General features: G+C 34.6%; 1 protein-coding gene across 3 annotated transcripts in view; it reads right to left on the bottom strand.

Annotated features, from left to right (window-relative positions):
• KANSL1L (KAT8 regulatory NSL complex subunit 1 like) overlaps positions 1-21238 on the bottom strand; it is a 113516-nt gene that overhangs the window by 63543 nt on the left and 28735 nt on the right. For all 3 annotated transcript variants that reach the window (XM_037042033.1, XM_037042034.1, XM_037042036.1), the window contains 3 exons: positions 12021-12162; positions 4358-4558; positions 1896-2017 (listed from right to left, as the gene is read on the bottom strand). In XM_037042033.1, coding sequence (XP_036897928.1) covers positions 1896-2017; positions 4358-4558; positions 12021-12162 — 465 coding nt within the window. The remainder of the gene's footprint in view (positions 1-1895; positions 2018-4357; positions 4559-12020; positions 12163-21238) is intronic.

Below are 21238 nucleotides of genomic sequence, written 5' to 3'. Positions count from 1 at the left end.
CCCCTGCAGGGAACTGGCTCCTGCCAGAAACTGGCCTGCAACCCAAGCATGTGCCCTGACTGGGAATCGAACCGCGATTGTCTGGTTCACAGGCCCGTGCTCAATCCACTGAGCTACACCAGCCAGGGCCTGTTTTTAAATAATTTAAACACAGGATTTTAGTAGGTTTGGAACCTGTTAAAAAACTTTCTAAACTAAACCTTCCAAATTGTCCAAGTGAACAATCGCTTGACATTGGGAAAGATGGCAAGTACTACCTGATCTCAACAAGATCACTTTAACTATTAAACAAACCTGAGAAAGCATGATTTAGTAAACACAGCCAATGTTACATTTCTTTCATTTGGATATATGTATCTTTATTAAGTATCTTTTTCAACTATAACAATTGTTGAAAATAAAATATTCAAAAAAGTGCACATAATTCCATTATGACTTTATGATATTTTAAATAATTACATGGATCACCTACTAGAGTACAAGTAATTTAAAAGTAGCGACTTCGTCTTCTTTATCTTTGTATCCCTAGGACTTTAACTATATAGCATAAAGTAAATAGTTATGCAATAAATACTTTGTAAATGAATGCCCAGTTATACAGGTGAGTATGCTAAAATGTACACACATTTTACCTAGTTAAGTAAACAAAATATTATCTAAAATAGGTAGGCCCACATCACAAGGCACATATATCAATGCACATATATCAATTTGATGGTATTTAATGGCTCAACTTGTAATTATGACTTCTTAATTAGGATATGTCCTTATAAATAAATATACTGCAGTTTCCTTATGTAACATGTGAGAATTTTTACTTTCAAAGTGAGTCATAAATGATATAAGGAATGAATATAAAGTCAACAAAAAAAATACAGCAAAACCAATTTAAAAAACTGTTTTCTTGACAAAACAATAAATGACCCAGTATATATAAAACTGTAGAAGTATTAAAAATTAGACTTTTAAAATAAGTTAGAACTAAAAGTCAAATAATAACATTTCTATGTTAAGACCTGGTTTAGATTCACCAGTCTCACTAAGAATGTGATAGCTACTTAACATACTTTTCATCATAGTCTAAATATTCCTTTCAAGTTATATTTAAATTTTTATTATAATCATACAATCATTAATATAACAATTTCCCAACACTAAATTATACTTAGTCCTCTATAGTGGTTAAAGCAAAGACGCCCACATTATAATTTTATTGGAAAAATAGTAGATGAAGCCACAAAACTATATTCTATTAATATCTTTATTTATAATTTCATCTTTGAAAGGAAAAACTCAAAGAGAAAAGTAAGCAAAATAAAAGAGTACAAATGCTATTCTCAAAAACAATGAGGATTTTATATATTTATATATATGGTGTAACATAATAAATAAATTGTTGCTGTTATAGGAATTATATTAATTACATCTAGAAAATTTCACCTTATAAATACTGAGACAAAAATGGCTGTGTAAATTACAAACACAAATTAACTGAATTTTATGAATAAGATTTATCAGTCTTCTGTACACAAACCATATCTAGAACCTTTTTTTCTTAAAATGCATTAGAAGGGCACTATGGAGCTTAAGAATGTAAAATGTACCAAATGGAAGTATTAAATAAAGCAGTAATCCGTAGCATATGGTGTCACTGTTTTTCTTTTTTTAGAAACATTATAAAACTTCCTGGAAAACTGTCTCCCTCGTTCTCAGGTTTATACCTACCTTAACTATATATGTTTGATATTATCTAAAAATATATCCATGGTCTACTGATAGTACTCTAATATTGCTTTAAAAAAGAAAAAAAAAGTTGTAATACTTAAAAAACAAAAAAAATTTTAAAAAATATGTGAAGGCAAATTTAGAAGCAAGTCTATCGCATTGATACCTACCTCCTGGAAATGCCATTGGCCAGACATTTGTGGCTACGGGATCTGGAGGGGAGGGGTGATGAAGTTGGGGACAAGTTGAGAGGGGCAATCAAACTGTTGATGATTTCAGTCAACTGTGCACTCTGCAAGAAAATAGTCAACTGCTAAGCAAGATATGTGAGTCAAATTACCAACCTTTTAGCCTCTATTAAATGCTTAATTTCTCATGAAACAGGTAAATGTTCATATTTTAGTAAATACAGGTTTGAGCAAAAGGAGGTTTACAGAAGTGGGTATGTGAAACAGAGTTTATTCTTGTATTATTATTTATTAATAATTATATTTTTGATACAAACTATTGTAAGACCTACTTTTGCCCACCCTTATACATGTATTTTAAACTACAAAAATGATTTAGACAGCTACTCATATTTCTATTTCTTATATGTAAATTTACACTTTAAAGTACTACTCCTTTTTCATATCTTTTTGTTACAGTTCCTTTATCTACTCGCCCTGCCCTCTAAGACACTTGAAGCCAGCTAACAGCATCTGACAGCACTTCCTCTGAGGCAGCAAAGTTACTAACAACAGAGAGCACAGCCATAGTTTACTAAGTGTGTGTGCTATGTGCCAGGCACTACATTGGGTGCTAGAATATTTCTAATCATTACAGCTAACCTGCAAAGTACATAATATTAGAACTTCTGATAATACAATAATAAGTTCAATGACAGATGAGGAAATTAAAACAAAGAAAGATTAAGCCACTTGACCAAGGAGTGTAAAGTTGATAAGAAATGGAGCTCTGATTCAAATTCATTCTGGAATTTCATGCTACTTTGTTTCTTACTATTATTTCTAATTCAAAATTATCCATTTTGTTTTTTAGGTATCCAAAATTTCCCTTTATCCTAAGCTTAAATATATGTAACATGTTTGTAATGTGCAATGAATATTAAATAATTCTCAAAACAATCATCTAAAATAACAGTGATAAACACAGAGCACATTAGTGGAAACAGTACCAAAAGAATGGCAACTATTAATTACATATATAGTCCATGTTATTTAAAAAAGGAAAGTATAGAGAGGTTTAAAAACTAAAAAGAATATCACCGGTAATCACACTTCATAGAGAAAACCATTGCTAATATTTTGGTATATATCCATACCTCTACAGTAAGTGTTTGAGCATATGTGAGCATTAGTGTATATTCAATGTGTGCGCACATACACACACCATCCGTTTGGATTAAATCAAAGGGACACATCAATTTCCTAAAATCTGCTTTTCTCACTCCATATCGTGTGACCACATTTTTTAAAAATCCATAGACCTTTTTCATCATTTTATTAAATGTAAGATATTCTATTAAAAAATAGAGGAGTATATGAAATAATTATTTTTAAATTCTTTGTATGAAACTAATGACATGCTATTAGAAATAATGATTTCTAATAATAATGAACCTAATAATGAGGTTCAAGATACTAATAATACTAATAATGAACCTAATAATGAGGTTCAAGATACTAACTCTGAAATTTTAATTCTTCAAAAAATCTTTTTTGAAAAATGCCCTGAAATGTTTTCATCATTTATTTTCTTGAAAAATAATGCATACCTAATGGCTTTATATTCAAAATTATTACTTATTTTTAGATTGAAGCTCATTTCCAAAATTAACAATACACATCAATTCTTTATCTAGTTATCAAGCATTTACTGGTTTATTCATGCAAAGAAACACACAGAGTATGTATTTTCCAGTCCGAAACACTGACATACTCTTCTTCTCCCCTCTAAAAATGTCATCCGAAATACTGTAAGCCACTGGAGGTCGCTGGTCAGATATGTCTGAACAACTGGCCCAGAACGACAGCATTACAACCAACCCTTACTCAGACTTGCCCTAACAACCACCCCACTTCAGCCAAATAAAATCTCATGTGCTGAGACCATATTTGGGATAGTAAAAATTTATTAGGAACTTACTCAACTTTCTAGTTACATGATCATTTATTTGTACAAATATTAGGGGGAAAGGTATATTGTTTCATTCCACTTTACATGATCATGTTTATGAAAGCACCCATATTCCAATATTACCGTTCACTAAAAATCTGTCAAAAATTATTCGAATAGTCATTGATCATTCAGATTTATTAGGTGAAAGCAGTGTTCCTTCCCCATGAAAAAACTCCAATGATAAGCAATTTTGTTTGAAAAAAAGATTTTTCCGCCCTAGTATAAAGGAGTTATCATCCTATGGCTATGTACTAATTAATACTTTACATATTATATTTAATAATCTTCACTACATCAATAACATAATAGATACCGGTCATATACTAAGTATTTTCATTGTATTTCATGTCAGATCGCCAACTTTAATAACCCATACCCCAAGGACACGCACATTTAAAGAGTATAAATTAGAAGTCATTTCGTGCCACTCACACTGTGCTCTTCTCATTACCTGTTTCTCTATGTTGCGAAGAAGCAGTGTAGGACTACTTGGTGACATTTCAAAATCCTGTTCTGGTGGTAAAGGGTCTTGACTCTCTTGGGGAATCTGAGGGTTCCTTGCGATAGTTAATGAAGTTGCTTGGTCTGCAAATTGTATTTGTTTTTTCAAAGTGTCTTTTGGAAGTTGACATTCTTCTAGGATCACTATCCCCTAGGCAAACAGCAATTAAAGAGTTGAAATCAAAACAAATGGACTGCTAAATTAACCTTAATGTTATAATGCACTTGAAACAATGCTTCTTATTACCCCTTGGAAATCAGAAAACACACACTTGAAAGTAGTTTTAAAAATTGGCTGATTTAAAACATGTGCAGCTAAAAATAACATGTATGCCTGATGGATTGAGCCTGTAAAATATTGTCATAAATTATACACATAGTTATTTGTCTTCTTTGTTTTAGTTACTAGCATTAAAACCATGACACATTTAGAATAAAGATAAAGGCTTATATGCAGAATATGAACATTTCAGACTGAAATTTAGAACATTTCCTGATTTAACCTTATGATACTTTGGTTATCAGCCTCTCCATTTGAGTTTTATATTTGAGCACTCCCATTTCCATAAATTTAAATACCAAATTTATAAACATCCAACAATCTAACATTAACTCCTTTTAGAGCCCTTGTGGGCAGGCCCTGAGCCTGCTGCTGTGAGTCAGTAACCATTGGCAGGAACGCACGATGGAGAAAAAGGACTTTCCTGGCCAAAGTTCTTGTTTAGGGTAAATGAGCTTATAATAAAGACACAAAATGTTGACTTTGATGAGGTATATTCTGAAATGTAAGCAATCAGAGGAGTAAGTGGGGATCTGGCTTCCTCTCCATTCCCTGCCACACACACCCTGTATTTTTCAGACCATAAGACAAACCCCCTTTCTTCCCAAATTTGGGGGAAAGGTGTGTCTTATAGACCGAAAAATATGGTGCTCTCCCTTCAAATGGCTAAACTTTCTCCCACATTTCCTAGCTGGTTCGCTCCAACTGCTATCACCCTTAGGCCTCTCAGAGATGATGGAAACGAGAGAAAGGGGGAAAGGCGTGTGCAAATACGATCTTAATTATTTTATAGTGAGTTCTCACCACAAAACTTCTTCCCTTTCGACCCTTTTTTAGCCCCTGTGAGGAATAATATATGTTATTATACAACATGTAGTAGATACAGATTTTTGCAAAATGCCAAAAAGCCCCTACAGGCTAGTAAAAAGGTGTTAAATGCCTCATGTGGCTAAAATATTATATTCTTGAAATGAAAAACAGACAAACATTAATGTAAGTGTCAATATTTCAAAATGGAACAAAGCAAATGACTGCTGTGGGTCAGCTGACATCAGGCATGAGTGCCACTTGTAGGATGAAAACTGCCTATAGGGGATGTAATATGCTACATATGGGTGGTTTAGTTTGCACTACAGTGACTGTGAAACTGTACAATGAACACAGTCAGTTAGGTTGTTAAACATTTTATTATTTTGTAGTAATATATACCTTTACAGTCGGTAAAAGTAACAGATAAATTCTTATTTCTATTTACTTATTTATAAAGGTATTTTATTGATTATGCTATTACACTTGTCCCATTTCCCTCCTTTATTTCCCTATCCTGCATACCCCCTCCCACCTGCATTCTACCCTTTATTCATATCTATGGGTCCTACATATAAGTTCTTTGGCTTCTACATTTCCTATACTATTCTTAACCTCTCCCTGTCTATTTTCTACCTACCATCTATGCTACTTATTCTCTGTACCTTCCCCCCACCCTCCATGACACTTCCCTGTTGCTAATCCTCCATGTGATCTCCATGATTCTGTTCCTGTTCTAGTTGTTTAATTAGTTTTTTGTATTTGTTTTTTAGGTTCAGTCGTTAATAACTGTGAGTTTGTTGTCATTTTACTGTTCATATTTTTTGCCCTTTTTCTTAGATAAGTCCCTTTAACATTTCATATAGTAAGGGCTGGATAATGATGAACTACTTTAATTTGACCTTATCTGGGAAGCACTTTTTCTACCCTTCCGTTCTAAATGACTGCTTTGCTGGATAAAGCAATCTTGGATGTAGGTCCTTGCCTTTCATGACTTGGAATACTTCTTTTCAGCCCCTTCTGGTCTGCAAGGTTTCTTTTGAGAAATCAGCTGACAGTCTTACAGGAACTCCTTTGTAGGTAACTCTCTCCTTTGCTCTTGCTGCTTTTAAGATTCTCTCCTTATCTTTAAACTTGGGTATTTTTATTATGATGTGCCTTGATGTGTTCCTCCTTGGATCCAACTTCTTTGGGGCTCTCTGAGCTTCCTGGACTTCCTGGAAGTTTATTTCCTTTGCCAGATTGGGGAAGTTCTCCTTCATTATTTGTTCAAATAACTTTTCAATTTCTTCTTGCTCTCGTTCTTCTCTTTCTGGCACCCCGTATGATTCGGATGTTGAAACATTTAAAGTTGCCCTGGAGGTTCCTAAGCCTCCCATTTTTTAAAATTCTTTTTTTCTTCATTCTGTTCTGGCTGAATTTCTTGCTTCTGTTCCAAACCGTTAATCTGAGTCCCAGTTTCCTTCCCATCACTGTTGGTTCCCTGTACATTTTCCTTTATTTCACTTTTCATAGCCTTCATTTTTTTCTCTAATTTGCTACCATATTCAAGCAATTCTGTGAGCATCCTGATTATCAGTGTTTTGAACTGTGCATTTGATAGGTTGGCTATTTGTTGCTTAGTTGTATTTTTTCTGGAGCTCTGATCAGTTCTTTTATTTGGGCCATTTTTTTATCTTAATGCATCAGTTACATTGTGAGGGGCGGAGCCTTAGGTGTTCACCAGGGCAGGGCAACCCATGTAGCTGCCTCCTGAAGCTGTATGAGGGGGCCCAGAGGGAAAAATGGAGCTTGCTCTGCTCTCTGCTGGATTTCAGTCACTTCCCTTGCTACCCACAAGCAAAGTGGGCCTTTCTGATGCTGATTCCCGGGTGGGTAGGTTTGTGTACGTTCTAGAACCCTGTGGGTCTGTCCAAGAAACTCTCCTGTGAGGCTGGGAGTTTCTCCCACTGCGGCCTCAACCCCCACAGGTGTTTTCAGTCAGTAGTTTGAAGCTTTATTTCCCCACACTGGGACCCTGGGTTGCGCGGTCTGTCTCGCTCCCCAGCTGTTCCTCCCAGTTTATCTGCACGTAAATGTGGGACTGCCAGCTCTGCCAATCGCCACCTTGTCGTCCGCCAGCCGCCAGCTCACCCATCCGGGCCCTCAGGCCTCTGCCTTACTGCAAGTCGTCTCTGCCCAGCTGCCCATCTCCATACCTCCTACTGGTCCGGGTGAGCGTTTCTTCTGTAACCCCTTGGTTGTCGGACTTCCACGCAGTTTGATTTTCTGGCAGGTCTGGTTGGTTTTTGTTTTTAAATGTGTTGTCCTTCTTTTGGTCGTAAGAGGAGGTGCAGTGTGTCTACCTGTGCCTCCATTTTGGCCAGAAGTCACAAAAAATCAAATTCTTATTTTTATCTATACTTACAACAATGCAAGCAAGTTTAAAAAGTAAAAGGGATCCAATTTTTAATCCCATCTCAATGACTACTTTCCTACTATGCACAAATATGTACATACTATCAAGAAATCTAAAAAATATATACTTAAAAGAACTTTTATTTGATATCTAAAAAATTATATTAGACTTGATAAAGACTGTATCATTTGTCCATTCAAGTTTGTACAAGTCTCTTACTAAGTTTTTCGCAAGTACCTCATGTGAAAGGAATACAAGTTTTTACCATATCAATTCAACTGTAATTCACTTTGGTTTGATTACAGTTTATATTATGCACCGGGCTCTGTGACTTAGCCTGATTTCATAATCCCTATTTATAATATTTCTATGGAAAAATTGATTCTTAAGTTCAAAAACCCAATTTATAAACTGTTAGAATACTACACTGCCTCTTTTATAAGTAGGGGGCCTAATATAGTTAGATCAATGAAAAATGGTATTTTTTAAATTTAACTGGGGAGAGACTCGTAGCCAACTTCATAATGTATGTTTTCCCTTAAACTGCTGCCCTGGATGAAACGCTCACAGTGTGAGAAGAACAGACCATGACTTTTCTCTGTCATGGCCGAGAAGTGAGAACAGGAAAGAGGAGTGCATCCTCTAGAGACACTGCAGGGATAGTTTCTGTTCTTAAAACCCAGAAAAAAGAACATGTGTGTTGGGTCATCACCATGTACACTTCAAATATCTTTTAATTTTGTTAGTCAACTATACCTCAATAAAATGGAATTTTAAAAAATCAGGAATAGTCTAATGATAGATAAAACAAGTAAAATAGCAAAGGTATGAAAACTCTTTAGAATTATGAACTGAGATAACTGAGAAGTGAAAACTCTAGCAGGAGAAGAAAGCAAATCAACTGCCCCAGAGGAAACAACTGTTTCTGATAATAACAATAGAGAGGTCCCCACCCCAACTTCCAGGGTCCCCCCAGAGGGACATAGTGTGAAAAAAAGAAACAATTGTCTTAGCAACATCTGTATTATTTATATAAAGTCACCAAGACTAATTTTAAGCAAATAAATGAAAATTTTCAAACACAAGAAATGTACAATTTAAAATGTGGAAGACCCCAATACAGGATAACAAACAAAAATGTAATAGAAAGACCATAGCTAGCCCATCACCCAAAAATAACTATTTAAAATTTTTTGTAAATGTGAGAAGCTATTGTCTTACTGAGTAGCTGAAATAGAGAAAAGGAGAAATATGAAAGTTGTAATGTGTTACAAAGCTGTTACAAGAACAAAGAAGAGATATTAATATCTGCTTTCCTCTTTCTAAAAATGTTTAAAAAATTTAGGCCATCTGGAATGTGTCAAGTAGCGGGCAAGACCTGAAACTACTAGTAAATCTACTATGTGTGTTTCCTGACCAGTCACAAACTGGCACTTAATTAAACAGAATATTTATAAAAGAGTATCTATCAATCTCTTGCCCTTCCCCTTATCTCTTATTTAACCTAGAAGAAAAAGTGTTTTTTCTTTCCTTTCAAGATACATTAAACAAAAAGTTTCTGTCTCACTCAAAACAATCACTACTCTCAATGTTTTTTTTTTCTTACAATAACCCAAGAAGCTATAAGAGCAAAGAAAGCATTTATCTTCCTATTAAGTATAACAGCAGCTCAACTAAATGGCAGGCAGGTAAGCAATCAAGTATATTAACTCCTAAGAAGTGTAAGGAGAAAGTATCAAAATAAGGAAATATTGTATTTTGAGAGCATAATTTAATGACATTTTCCATAAAACAAACATAATGTATGTCATTCTTAAGGGAACAAATGGCCAGATATACATCTGGCCTAAACCTAAAGATAAATGTAAAGCCATATAAACTTTTATTTATTGATTAATTTTAGAGAGAGAGAGAGTGGAAGGGAAGGAGGGAGGAAGGGAGAGAGAGGGAAAGTAGGGGGGAGAAAGAAAGGGAGAGAAAGAGAGAGAGAAACACTGATTTATTGTTTCACTTATTTATGCGTTCATTGGTTGAATTTTTGGTATGTGCCCTGACTGGGGATCAAACCCACACCACACCCTTGGCCTATCAAGACGACACTCTAATCAACTTAGGTACTGGCCAGGGCAGGCCATATAAATTATTACTAGGCAGCTTACATTTCTTTCCTTAAAATAATTTAATTAACAGATATAAACATATCTTCAAACTTTAAAAAGTGTTTAACAACTATATAGCACCACACAGAACAAATAGAATATTAAATATTTTTTTCCCAAGTCAAAGCAGTATGAACTAGACTATCTAGATTCAAACATAAAACTTAGTCATCAATTTAACTGGAAACATACTTTCTTGGAAATTTGCAAGTTGTTTTAAACTTGAATCATTCTTAAAATTCTTTTTACTATAAAAATGCTTGGGATATATCCTTTCAAGATGGTTATCAAAGAGCAGATATTTGGTGACCTTCAAAGGGCTGGGAAATCACTACAACTGAAGGCCCCAGCAAAGACACAAATACAAATGAGAAACAGTTGCTATAGTAATTGAATTGGAAACTTCATTAGGAAACTCTTCTTGAACACAGTTCCTTCAAATCCAACAGATAGAACCAGTAAGCCCAAAGTCTTATTTCTGTCCTTCCACCCACCTTCCTACAGAAATCATCACCAAACTCTACAATGCACTAAACAGTATTTCATTACTGTCTTCCTTCTTCTCCTGTCCTTGCACAATTCTTATTTTCTGCTCCAAGCTTTACTACTATGTTATTCCTAAAACAAAAAACAACAACAAAAACCCATGTTGTTTTTTGCCTTCAAACCTTTAAGAAATGCCCTTTTCTATTTTCTAGTTCCATTGATACATTGAGCGAAGTATTATTTATCCTCCAAAGTCATACTGAAGCATCTCAGTATGAGATGCTGAGATTAAAAAAAGTATAATTAATTACACCAAGGCCCAATCTCACAACATGCAGTAACAAAACAACAATAAAGTAATAGTTCACACCCATTACATGGGAAAAATCAAGAGGTCAAAAATTATATAATGTTGGCAAAAATGTGGAGGAAACAGGAGCTGGCCAGTGGGACTACTGAGTATCCAACCCCACCAATGAGTATAGGAGAGCTGAAGACAGTCATGCCTAAGATCCAGCATGCTGCTTTCACTGTTAGGCATATAGCCAAGATAAGCTCTCCATAGGCTCGCAAAAAACCTTAAAAGATAGTCATTGCAGTATTGTTTTTACTAGTGTAAAAATGGAAACACTATCTATCAAAAGAAGAGAAGAGGTAAACAATCCACTGTATTCATATAATTCCACTCATATAATTAAATACCATACAGGAGGTATAAAAATGCATAAATAGTACGCTGAGCAAAAGGAAGCAAGTGCAAAGGAGTTTGTAGTATAATTTATATAAACTTCAGAAACATGGAAAATAAATATCATTTGTAGAAATACATAGATACCTACCTGCCAATAATATAAAAACATATATACTGAAACCTGTGTAATTTTATTAACTAATGTCACCCCATTCAATTTAATAAAATAAAAAATACATAATATCAAAAAATGTTGGAGTCAGAATAGTGGTTACAGTGGCATAGGGAAAGAGAATGGGATCAGGTGGGGCTACATACGTACTTCAACTGTATAGGTACTGCTTTATTATTCTAGAAACTAAATCCATACTAGCAAAATGTACTATATGATGAACTTGAGGGTGGGTATACAAGCATTCATCATATTGCTTTCTGCAACTTTTTATGTTTTAAAACAAAACAAAAAATCTAAGGAAATATCAATAAGATACACAGTCAGTATTTCTTACATATGATAAAATAAATGCCAACAAATTAGGTTTACAAAAAATATATATCATTTCTATCAACTGGAATCCAACAAAGTTCTGAACTGCTTCAGTATGATAAAATGATCACAATAAATGTACAAAGGCATTACAAAGATAGCTTTGATTTACAGCAATTAATATATCAAAAATCTTAATATTCACTACATTTTTATAAAACCTGTAATAATTATTTTGTATGGACAGATGAAGAGAAATTCAAACAGTATTATTTTTTTAAAGAACAGAAGAACACAGAAAATACCTTGGAGGCCCGAATCTGTCTGTGGACATCCGTTAGTTGTTGGATTTTGTATTCTAGCTCTGAAATCTGGGCTTGAAGCCATGTCCACCGGCTGCCAACTCTTGCTCGGTCTACAAGCCACTTCCATTCAGTACTACAGTTACTGTGAACAACACATACATTGTTAGTCAAAGCGCAAAGGCAATCGAGTTCTCACAGAGGCTACTTAATAACTTCCTTGACTCCTGTCATACAATCCTAATTTCCTTCCCAAACATCTAATTACATGAACTCAGGATGGCATATCAATTTCTTATCAAAGAAAAAGACATAATTTTCTTATCTTTCTATTCCACAAACACTTGTTTTTATTCAACATTACTACCCAACGGTAGGATAATCTCCTTTGCTACTTAATACTTTATTAATGCTGAAGGGTTGAAATAGAAGTGGACCAGCAAAGTGAAGGAAACAAGAATGACGATACTGACACCATGTAAAAACTGTCGCAGGAGGCTCTTCTATGCAACCAGATGTTGCATACAAAAACAGTCGTGTATCAGAAGTCATTCCAACTGTGCTAGATCCAAATCTATGTAACAAATCTCAGCTATTCAACAGTACTCTACATAAGTTTTGTTAAAACAAACCACTATTAGCTCATCAAATATTTGAAATGAATTTAAAGAAAATGTCAAAATTATTAATAATGAATACTCTGCTATATTTCAAATAAGCATATCAAATATATAAATGTTGACATATTTATTAAAATAAATAGCTTGTTAAAAAGCTGATTCCCAGCATTCACAAGGCAGATATGACCAAGAACCTATATAAAGCCTATTTTCATGCATATTTGAAAATAAGGGTTGAACCCTGGACCATCTATATTTGGCGAGGGTGCCACTCTAACACATTTTTAAAGATCACAAATTAATTACTCTATGAAAATACTCCAACCGTTTCAGCTAGAAAACAATTATTTGGGAATGTGTGTGTTTGTGTACATGAAAATTAATTAGGAGCTTCAGATTAAAGGAAAAACATGACAGACTGAAGTATAACTGAAGGACAGTAACTCCTTAATGGCAAAACACAAACTTCATGAGAAACTTGTTTAAAACAGCATTTATTGTCAAAATTCATAGAATGTACAAGCTCAAGAGTGAACTGTAATGTAAACATATAAACTTGGGGCATTCAAGAGGTGTCAGTGTAGGTTCATAGATGGTAAAAATGCACTACTTGGTGTAGTATGTTGTTAGTGGGGGAGGTTACATTTGTGTAGGTATAGGGGGTATGTGGGAACTCTCGGCATTTTCTGCTCAATTTTGCTGTAAACATAAAACTGCCATAAAACGTCAAGTTTAGTAATTTTTTAAAAACACATTGAATCATAATGGAAAGACTTTCATATATACTTTAGTCACAGGAAATACTGTAAGAGATCATTTATTGACAGGAAACTATACAACTGTAACTTTACTGTATATAACTTATCCATTATAATAGGATTTTATAAACTATCAGTGTTCCCCCAAACTTATTTTTAAAAGATTATAATTTCATACAAAGTAATTAACAAGACCTTCATAAATTAGGACTGCTCTTGGCATTATTATTTATTCAGTTTATAGTCATTATTGTGATTTTATAAATTTGACACTCATAAATCACATTTTTACAACTATGGACAAAATAAAAGAGAATGCCTATTCAAAATACCTATTCATAGATAATACTTAATAACACTAACTAAAAATCACGAGACTGATAGGAAGGCAAGGGCCACTTATGCAGTTGCATAAGTGAGGATAAAGTGTTGGATTTTATGCAAAAAGGACGTTATTACCAAGATCAAAACAAAAACATTTTTTTCCAAGCACTGTGGCTACTAGGTATAGAAAGCATTGAAGTGGGACATGAGAGGAAATAAGGAAACCTGTTAGGGTACAATTTTAATAAACTGGATCAATAACCTGGATATGACACAGATAGTGATCTCCAAATATTTCATGTGCTGTTCTCCATTTCCCAGCCTTCCTTGCAGTAAGATTGGAACCATGTGACCAGTTCTGGCCAATGGAATGTATGTAAAAGTGAACTAGTCATTTCCAGTCCACTTGACCACCTTCAAAGCCACTAGTGCAGATAGTATAGTTACAAGATGGAGGAAGATCACAAACCAAACCATAATGGACTTTATGTAAGCCACGTGAACCTTTGAGGTATTATACTACCAAGATTGGGAGGTTAATTTGTTACTCTAAATATAGTCTATTCTGACTAAAACACTGAGTAAAAGATGAAAAGGGCTTGGGCTGGGAAAGGTGTGGGAGATGAAGAGTTGAAGAGGATGAAATCAAGGTTCATTTTAAAGCTGATAGGACTTGTAGAAGTATGGTGTGGTAGAAAGCACGGGGAAATCAAAGATGATCTTAGATGTTCTTTCAGTAAATTTTGCTCCAGTTGGAAAATTTCCCTACAACATGAAATTTTGCTTGGCTATCAAACTGATGATTAGCTAATGGTCAAATACAATGAAGACAAAAATCTTTCATGGAGTTCATGTACTTCTAGTAAAAATATTCTGATATTCAAATTAAATTTAGAAAAATCATGTTTATGTTTATAAACTATATTAAATTATTCTAACATAGAAAAATAGCAATGTCAAGAAGCATAAAATGGAATAAAAATAGCCTCTTCAACAAATGGTATTGGGAAATCTGGACAGCTAAATGCAAAAAAAAATGAAACTTGATCACCAATTTACACTATATACAAAAATAAACTCAAGATGGATAAAATACTTAAATATAATTTGTGACACCATAAAAGCCCTAGAGGAGAACATAGCCAGGAAAATTTCAGCTATTCCATGCAGCAATATTTTCACCAATATATCACCTAGAGCAAGGGGCATAAAGGAAAGAATAAGCAAATGGGACTTTATCAAAATAAAAAGCTTCTGCATATCTAAAGAAAACATTAGCAAGATAAAAAGAGAACCAACCATATGGGAGAATGTATTTGCAAATGATATCTCAGACAAGGGTTTAATCTTCAAACTATATAAAGAAGTCACATGACTCCACTTCCAGGAAGACAAATGATCCAATTAAAAAATGTGCAAAGGACCTGGACAGACAACTCTCCAAGGAGGACAGAGGGCCCAGAGACATATGAAAGGATTCTAAGCATCCTTGCATACCACATCACACCAGTCAGAATGGCCATCATAAACAAATCAACAAACAACAAGTGCTGGTGGGTTGTGGAGAAAAGGAAACCCTAGTGCATTGTTGGTGGGAATGAAGACTAGTAAAGTCACTGTGAAAAACAGTATAGAATTTCCTCAAAAAACTAAAAATGGAACTGCCTTTTGACCCAGCAATTCCACTGCTGGGATTATACCTTAAGAATACTGAAACATTAATTCAAAAGAACCTATGCACCCCAGTGTTCATAGCACCACAATTTACAATAGCCAAGTGCTAGAAGCAACCTAGGTGCCCATCAGTAAATGAGTGGATCATAAAATATGATAAATTTACACAATGAAATACTATGCAGCAGAAAGAAAGAAGGAGCTCCTACCCTTCAGGAGAGCATGAATGGAACTGAAGAGCATTATGCTAAGTGAAATAAGCCAGGCAGTGCAGGACAATTATGATATGATCTCTCCTATAAGTGGAACCTAATCAACAAAACAAACCAGCAAGCAAAATTTAACCAGAGACATTGAAATAAAGAACAAACTGACAGTAACCAGAGGGGATGTGGGGGGAGATAACAGGGGAAAGAAGGAAAAAGGGCCATCAAGGAACATACGAAGGATCCATGGACAAAGCCAAAGTGGGGTAAGATTGAGGGTGGGAGGTGGTGGGTGGGGCAAGGGAAAGTGGTGGTGGGAAAATGGAAACAACTGTATTTGAACAACAATAAAAATGATTTAAAAAATAACAATATCATAATAAATTTAAGTAAACTAAATAATGCTGGGGCTTTGTGGTACATGAAACAAACTGTCTGTAAAGGATTCATTATCCTATATTTTAATAGGCGTGAAAAACACATTTGCTATAATTAAAAGTGGTAAACAGGCTTTTCCAACAAAAATGCTCCCTTGGTTGAAAACCTGCTTTTCTCAAAAATAATTAACATTGCAAATAAGTTACAGATAAACATATAGTTATCTAACACAAAAGGAGATTAACACCTGTTGTGCCCCAAAGTCAAAACAGGTTTTACGTAAACAACTTATACAACCAATGATGTAATAACTTAGATCATAACCAATGAGAACAGATGATGCACCATCAAACAAGTAAGAATATGAGGCATACCTAGTGTCTAGACTTCCCAATTAGCATGAAGGAGTGGCCCACTAGACCACTAACATTTACTCCCTGCATCTCTCTGGTGTGTTTAGCTGATCACAGACCACCACAAGCAGACCATAAAGAGGGGCTCCTCCTTCCAGAGAAAACATTTGTGAGTGGAGACCACCTGGGCAGTGAGACTAGTCAGTCCTCAGAATAGCTGAATATGCCTTCAATCCCCATCCTTGCTATTTACAGTCATCACTGAACTTGCTCAAGAAAATTAAATACGAGCTGCTTAAAAAAAGTTGTTTTAAGTACAGTTTCTCTTGGTACTGACTTATCAATATCATGAAGCTACAACTTTCTTTTGACCTTGAAGTATAGTTCCTCAGAGTAAGTCAGTGCTTTCTAATATTACATCTTAAGTTACTAAGACATAAAAAGGGTCTGGTATAAATTAAATTTTTCCTTTAACATGAAGAATTTTTTAGCTCACTAACAAAAATGAATTAACTACAACAAAAAGTAAAAAAAGGTGGCCCTGGTTGGGTCAGTTGGTTAGAGTGTTGTCTCGATGTCCCTAGGTTGCAGGTTTGATTCCTAGTCAGGGCACATATGAGAAGTAACTACTGAATGCATAAATAAATGGAACAACAAATTGATGTTTTTCTCTAAAATCAATAAAAAGAAAAAAGGAAGACCCAGGTGTGGAAAATAACTATCCCCCCCCCCAAATAAGGGTTATCTTGGGAAAAATACATTAAATCATGCCAAACTTCTCCACTGGTGTTTGCTCACCTAGAATTTATCCTTTAGACCAGAGGTTGGTAAACTTTTCCTGTAGAGAGTCTGATGGTAAATATTTTAGGCTTTGTGGGCCACATGAAGTCTTTAACAACTACTCAACTCTGCTATTATAGCACGAGAACAGCCATAGAAGGTACATAAATGAATGGGTGTGACTGCATTCCGATAAAACTGTGTTTACAAAAACAGTCAACGGGCCAAATTTGGTCCATGGTCTGAAGCTCTCCAATCCCTCATGTAGGGCATGTTTTCATGATTCTCATGTTTCTCAGGGAATTATGACTTCCTTGACAAAGTGTCTGATCAAGTCATTGGCTCACATTTAATTGTTATTATCTTCTGACTTATACAAGACCTGTGTCAGACTACATGTATTGGACATACATATAGCTCCCAGTCTGCAGTTTGCCTTTCATTTTCCTAATGGTGTCTTTCAAAGAGCGAGATTCTAATTTTGAAAAGTCTAATTTATCAGATTTTCCTTTTATGGATAGTTCATTTTATGTCCTAAGAAATCTCTGCTGAACATAAAGTCATAAAGATTTAATCTTTATGACTTTTAATCATGTTTCTAAAATTTCAGAGTTTTAGCTTTTAGATCTATAATTCAATTATTTCTGTGTATGGTATGAACTTAGGGTCCAGATTACTTTCTTTCTGTATGAAAAATTTAAGTCCTGAACCATTTGTAGATTCTCTTATGCTTTAACAGAAAAAAACTATTTTTGAATAAATAAGACTGCCTATGAACACTACTTGTTGTATGCATAACACACACACACCCTTAGCATATTTATCTCAACACCTTAATTCAATACCACACTATTACTATAGTTTAGAGTAATTCTTAAACCCCAGTAGTGTAAATTCTCCAGCTTTGTTCTTTATCAATAGTTTTGAGCCTTGGCTGGTGTAGCTCAGTGGACTGAGCTCGGGCCTGCGAACCAAAAGATCACGGTTCGATTCCCAGTCAGGGTACATGCCTGGGTTGCAGGCCAGTTCCAAGCAGGGGACACACAAGGGGCAACCATACATTAATATTTCTCTCCTTCCCTTCCCCTCTAAAGATAAATAAATATTTTAAAAAATAGTTTTGACCATTCTAAACTTGAGAATCAGCTTGTCAATCTCTACAGAAAAAAAAAAAAAGAAAAACACCTAATAATGGTCCTTAGTATTTCCTATATATTTTGGTTGACTCTACTTGGTATTTCATTAGGGATGTTTTGCATCTACAATCAAAAAATATTAATCTGCTTTTTTCTTATAATGCCTGTGTCTGGTTTTAGAATCAAGCTAATACTTGCCTTATAAAATGAGTTAAGAGGTGTTCTCTCCCATATTTTTTGAAAAAGTTTGTGTTGGATCAGAATTGTTTATTATCTGAGTTTTAAGAAAAATAATTAGTAAAGCTATCTGGGACTGGAATTTCCTATCAGAGAAGGTTTTTAATTATTAATTTAATTGCTTGGATACAAAGTTTTTAAAAAGTTTTTCTATTTCTTCTTTGTCAGTTTTGGTAATTTGTGTCTTTCAAGCACTTAGTCTATTTTGTCCAAGTTATTGAACTTGCTTATAATATTTTGAGTATTCCGTTAATGCTTATAACATCTAGTGTGATATTTTTCCTTCCTATTATTGGTAATTTTTCCCCTGATCAATCTAGCTCCAAGATTATCAACTTAATCTTTTCAAAGAACCATCTTTTGGTGGTTTGTCTAATTTTGCCTATGCTTTTGGGCTTTATATTTCATTGATCTCACTCTTTCTAATATCTTCCTACTTGCTTGGGGTTTAATTTGATCGTGATTTTGTAGGAGACATAGACCAAAGACTTCACATCTTTCTTCTATTCTGATACAATCATTTATAGCTGTAAATTTTTTTATTAAAAGATTTTATTTATTTTTAGAGAGGAAGGGAAGGAGAGGAGAGAAATATCAATGTATGGTTGCCTCTTGTGAGTCCCCTGCTGGGAACTGGCCTGCAACCCAGGCCATGTGCCCTGACTGGGAATCAAACCGGGATTGTCTGGTTCGCAGGCCCAAGCTCAGTCCACTGAGCTACACCAGCCAGGGCATATAGCCATAAATTTTTATCTAAGCACTGCTTTAGTAATGTAGTAGCTGCATCCCACAAAATTAGGCATGCTATGTTTTCATTATCATTCTGTTCTAAACACTTCCTAGACTGTCTAGTTGATTTTGTTTCATCCATGAGTTATTTGGAAATGTGCAGTAGTCTAATTTCCATGTTTCAAAACTACATATTCACCATTTCTTACCATTTCTCACCTTTGTATAGATCTGAGTTTTCAATCTACCATTTTCTTTCAGCCTGAAGGATACCTTTTAAGTTTTCTTATAGTATTGGTATACTGAGCATTTTTTCTGTTTTATTTGGAAATATTACTCTGCCTTTGTTTTTTAAAAGATCACTAGGTAGAGAATTTTAGGGTGACTATTTTTCTTTTCAGCACTTTAAATACAACTTTCCATTGTTTTCTGGCTTGCATACCTTCTGATGAGAAGTCAGTTCTTTTTGTTGTTGTAATATCTTTGATCCACCATGTAAAGTGTCTCCCTTCCTCTTTACTACTTTTAAGATTTTTCTCTGTATCACTAAAACTTAAGTGATTTGATTACAACATACTTTAGTGATTTAACTACAAAATGAACTACAAATGAGTTAGTTTTTATCCTGTTTTTGATTTATTGAGCTTCTTAAATCTATGGTTTTATGGTTTTCAGCAAATTTGAAAAAATTATGGCTATTTTTTTCTTTTTCTTTCTCCTTTTTTTCTTACATCGAGAAGTCCAATTACATGTGTGTTAGAATTTGATATTGTATCCATGTCACTGCTATTCAGTTCATTTTCTTTTTGGTATTTTTACCCTATGAGCTTCAGTTTGGGTAGTTTATACTTCTGTGTGTTTAAATTGATTGAATATTTTTTCTGAATGTCTAGTCTCTAGTTAAGCTGAAAGAACAGTTTTCATTTCAGAGTTTGTATTTTTCTCCTGAAATTAGTGGTTCTTTTCTGTACATTCAGTTTCTCTTATTATCTCACATTTTGCTTTTAAGCCCTTATATATGTTTACAATAGATATTTTAAAGTCTTTCCTAACCACTCTCATTGTGTCTGTTATTTCTGTGTTTTTGTTGATGATTTTCTCCTCTTTTGCATGTCTAGTGATTATATGTGTGTGTGTGTATAACACATTTATTATGGACACTATAAATATTGTTAAATTTCTGGATTTTATGGTCTTCATTTACAGTGATTTTGTTTATCAACAGATTCTTAAATTACTTGCTGTTCAAATGTATTCTTTTTGGCTTGCTTTTAAGATCTGGTAAGAGTTACAGAGTAGGCCCTGGCCAGTGTGGCTCAGTTGGTTGGAGCGTCGCCCCATTACTTAAGTGTTGTGGGGTTAATTCTCGGTCAGGGCACATACCTAGGTTGTGGCTTCAGTCTCTGGTCCAGGTGCATACAGGAGGCAACCAATCGATGTTTCTCTCTTATATCAATGTTTCTCTCTCCCTTCCTCTCTTCTCTAAAAGCAATAAAATAATGTCCTCAGGTGAGGATAAAAAAAAAATTTAAGAGGCACAGAGTAGCCATTGACTAGGGCTAATTCAGTCTTAAAGTGTGACCATTATGGAGTCTCTAGCAAATGCTCCAAATGTTCAACAAAGTCTCTCCACTCTGCTTATTCAGAACTCAAACATATCTGAACTGTGAATGAATGTTGGAAATTGTTCAGATTATAGGTTCCTAATAGTTCTTTGTCCCTGTGGGGTTTGATGTACACATGCATAGCTTAGTATTAAGCAAAGTCCTCTCAAGGGGCCACATGAAGATTTCTGGAGCTTTTTCTTTGCTTAAGTGTTTCCCTCAATTTCAGTATTCTCTACTAATTCCAGCTACCTCAGCCTCCCAAACTCTAATCTTTATCTCAATTAAGATCACTGTGCTCATCTTGGCTTTCCTCTCCCTGCACCAGAGATCAGAGGTGTCTTCAAGCAAAAAACAAGGGGAATCACAGGAGTCATTTCTACTGTTTCTATTTTCTCAAGAACCACTGAAACGCTGCCCTT

This window comes from Sturnira hondurensis, unplaced genomic scaffold (genome assembly GCF_014824575.4).
Source record: "Sturnira hondurensis isolate 20B ecotype Veracruz unplaced genomic scaffold, ASM1482457v3 Scaffold0003681, whole genome shotgun sequence".
NCBI classification, from domain to species: Eukaryota; Metazoa; Chordata; class Mammalia; order Chiroptera; family Phyllostomidae; genus Sturnira; species Sturnira hondurensis.
Note: the sequence above shows the minus strand (reverse complement) of the source record. Positions and strands in the feature narration are given on the sequence as shown.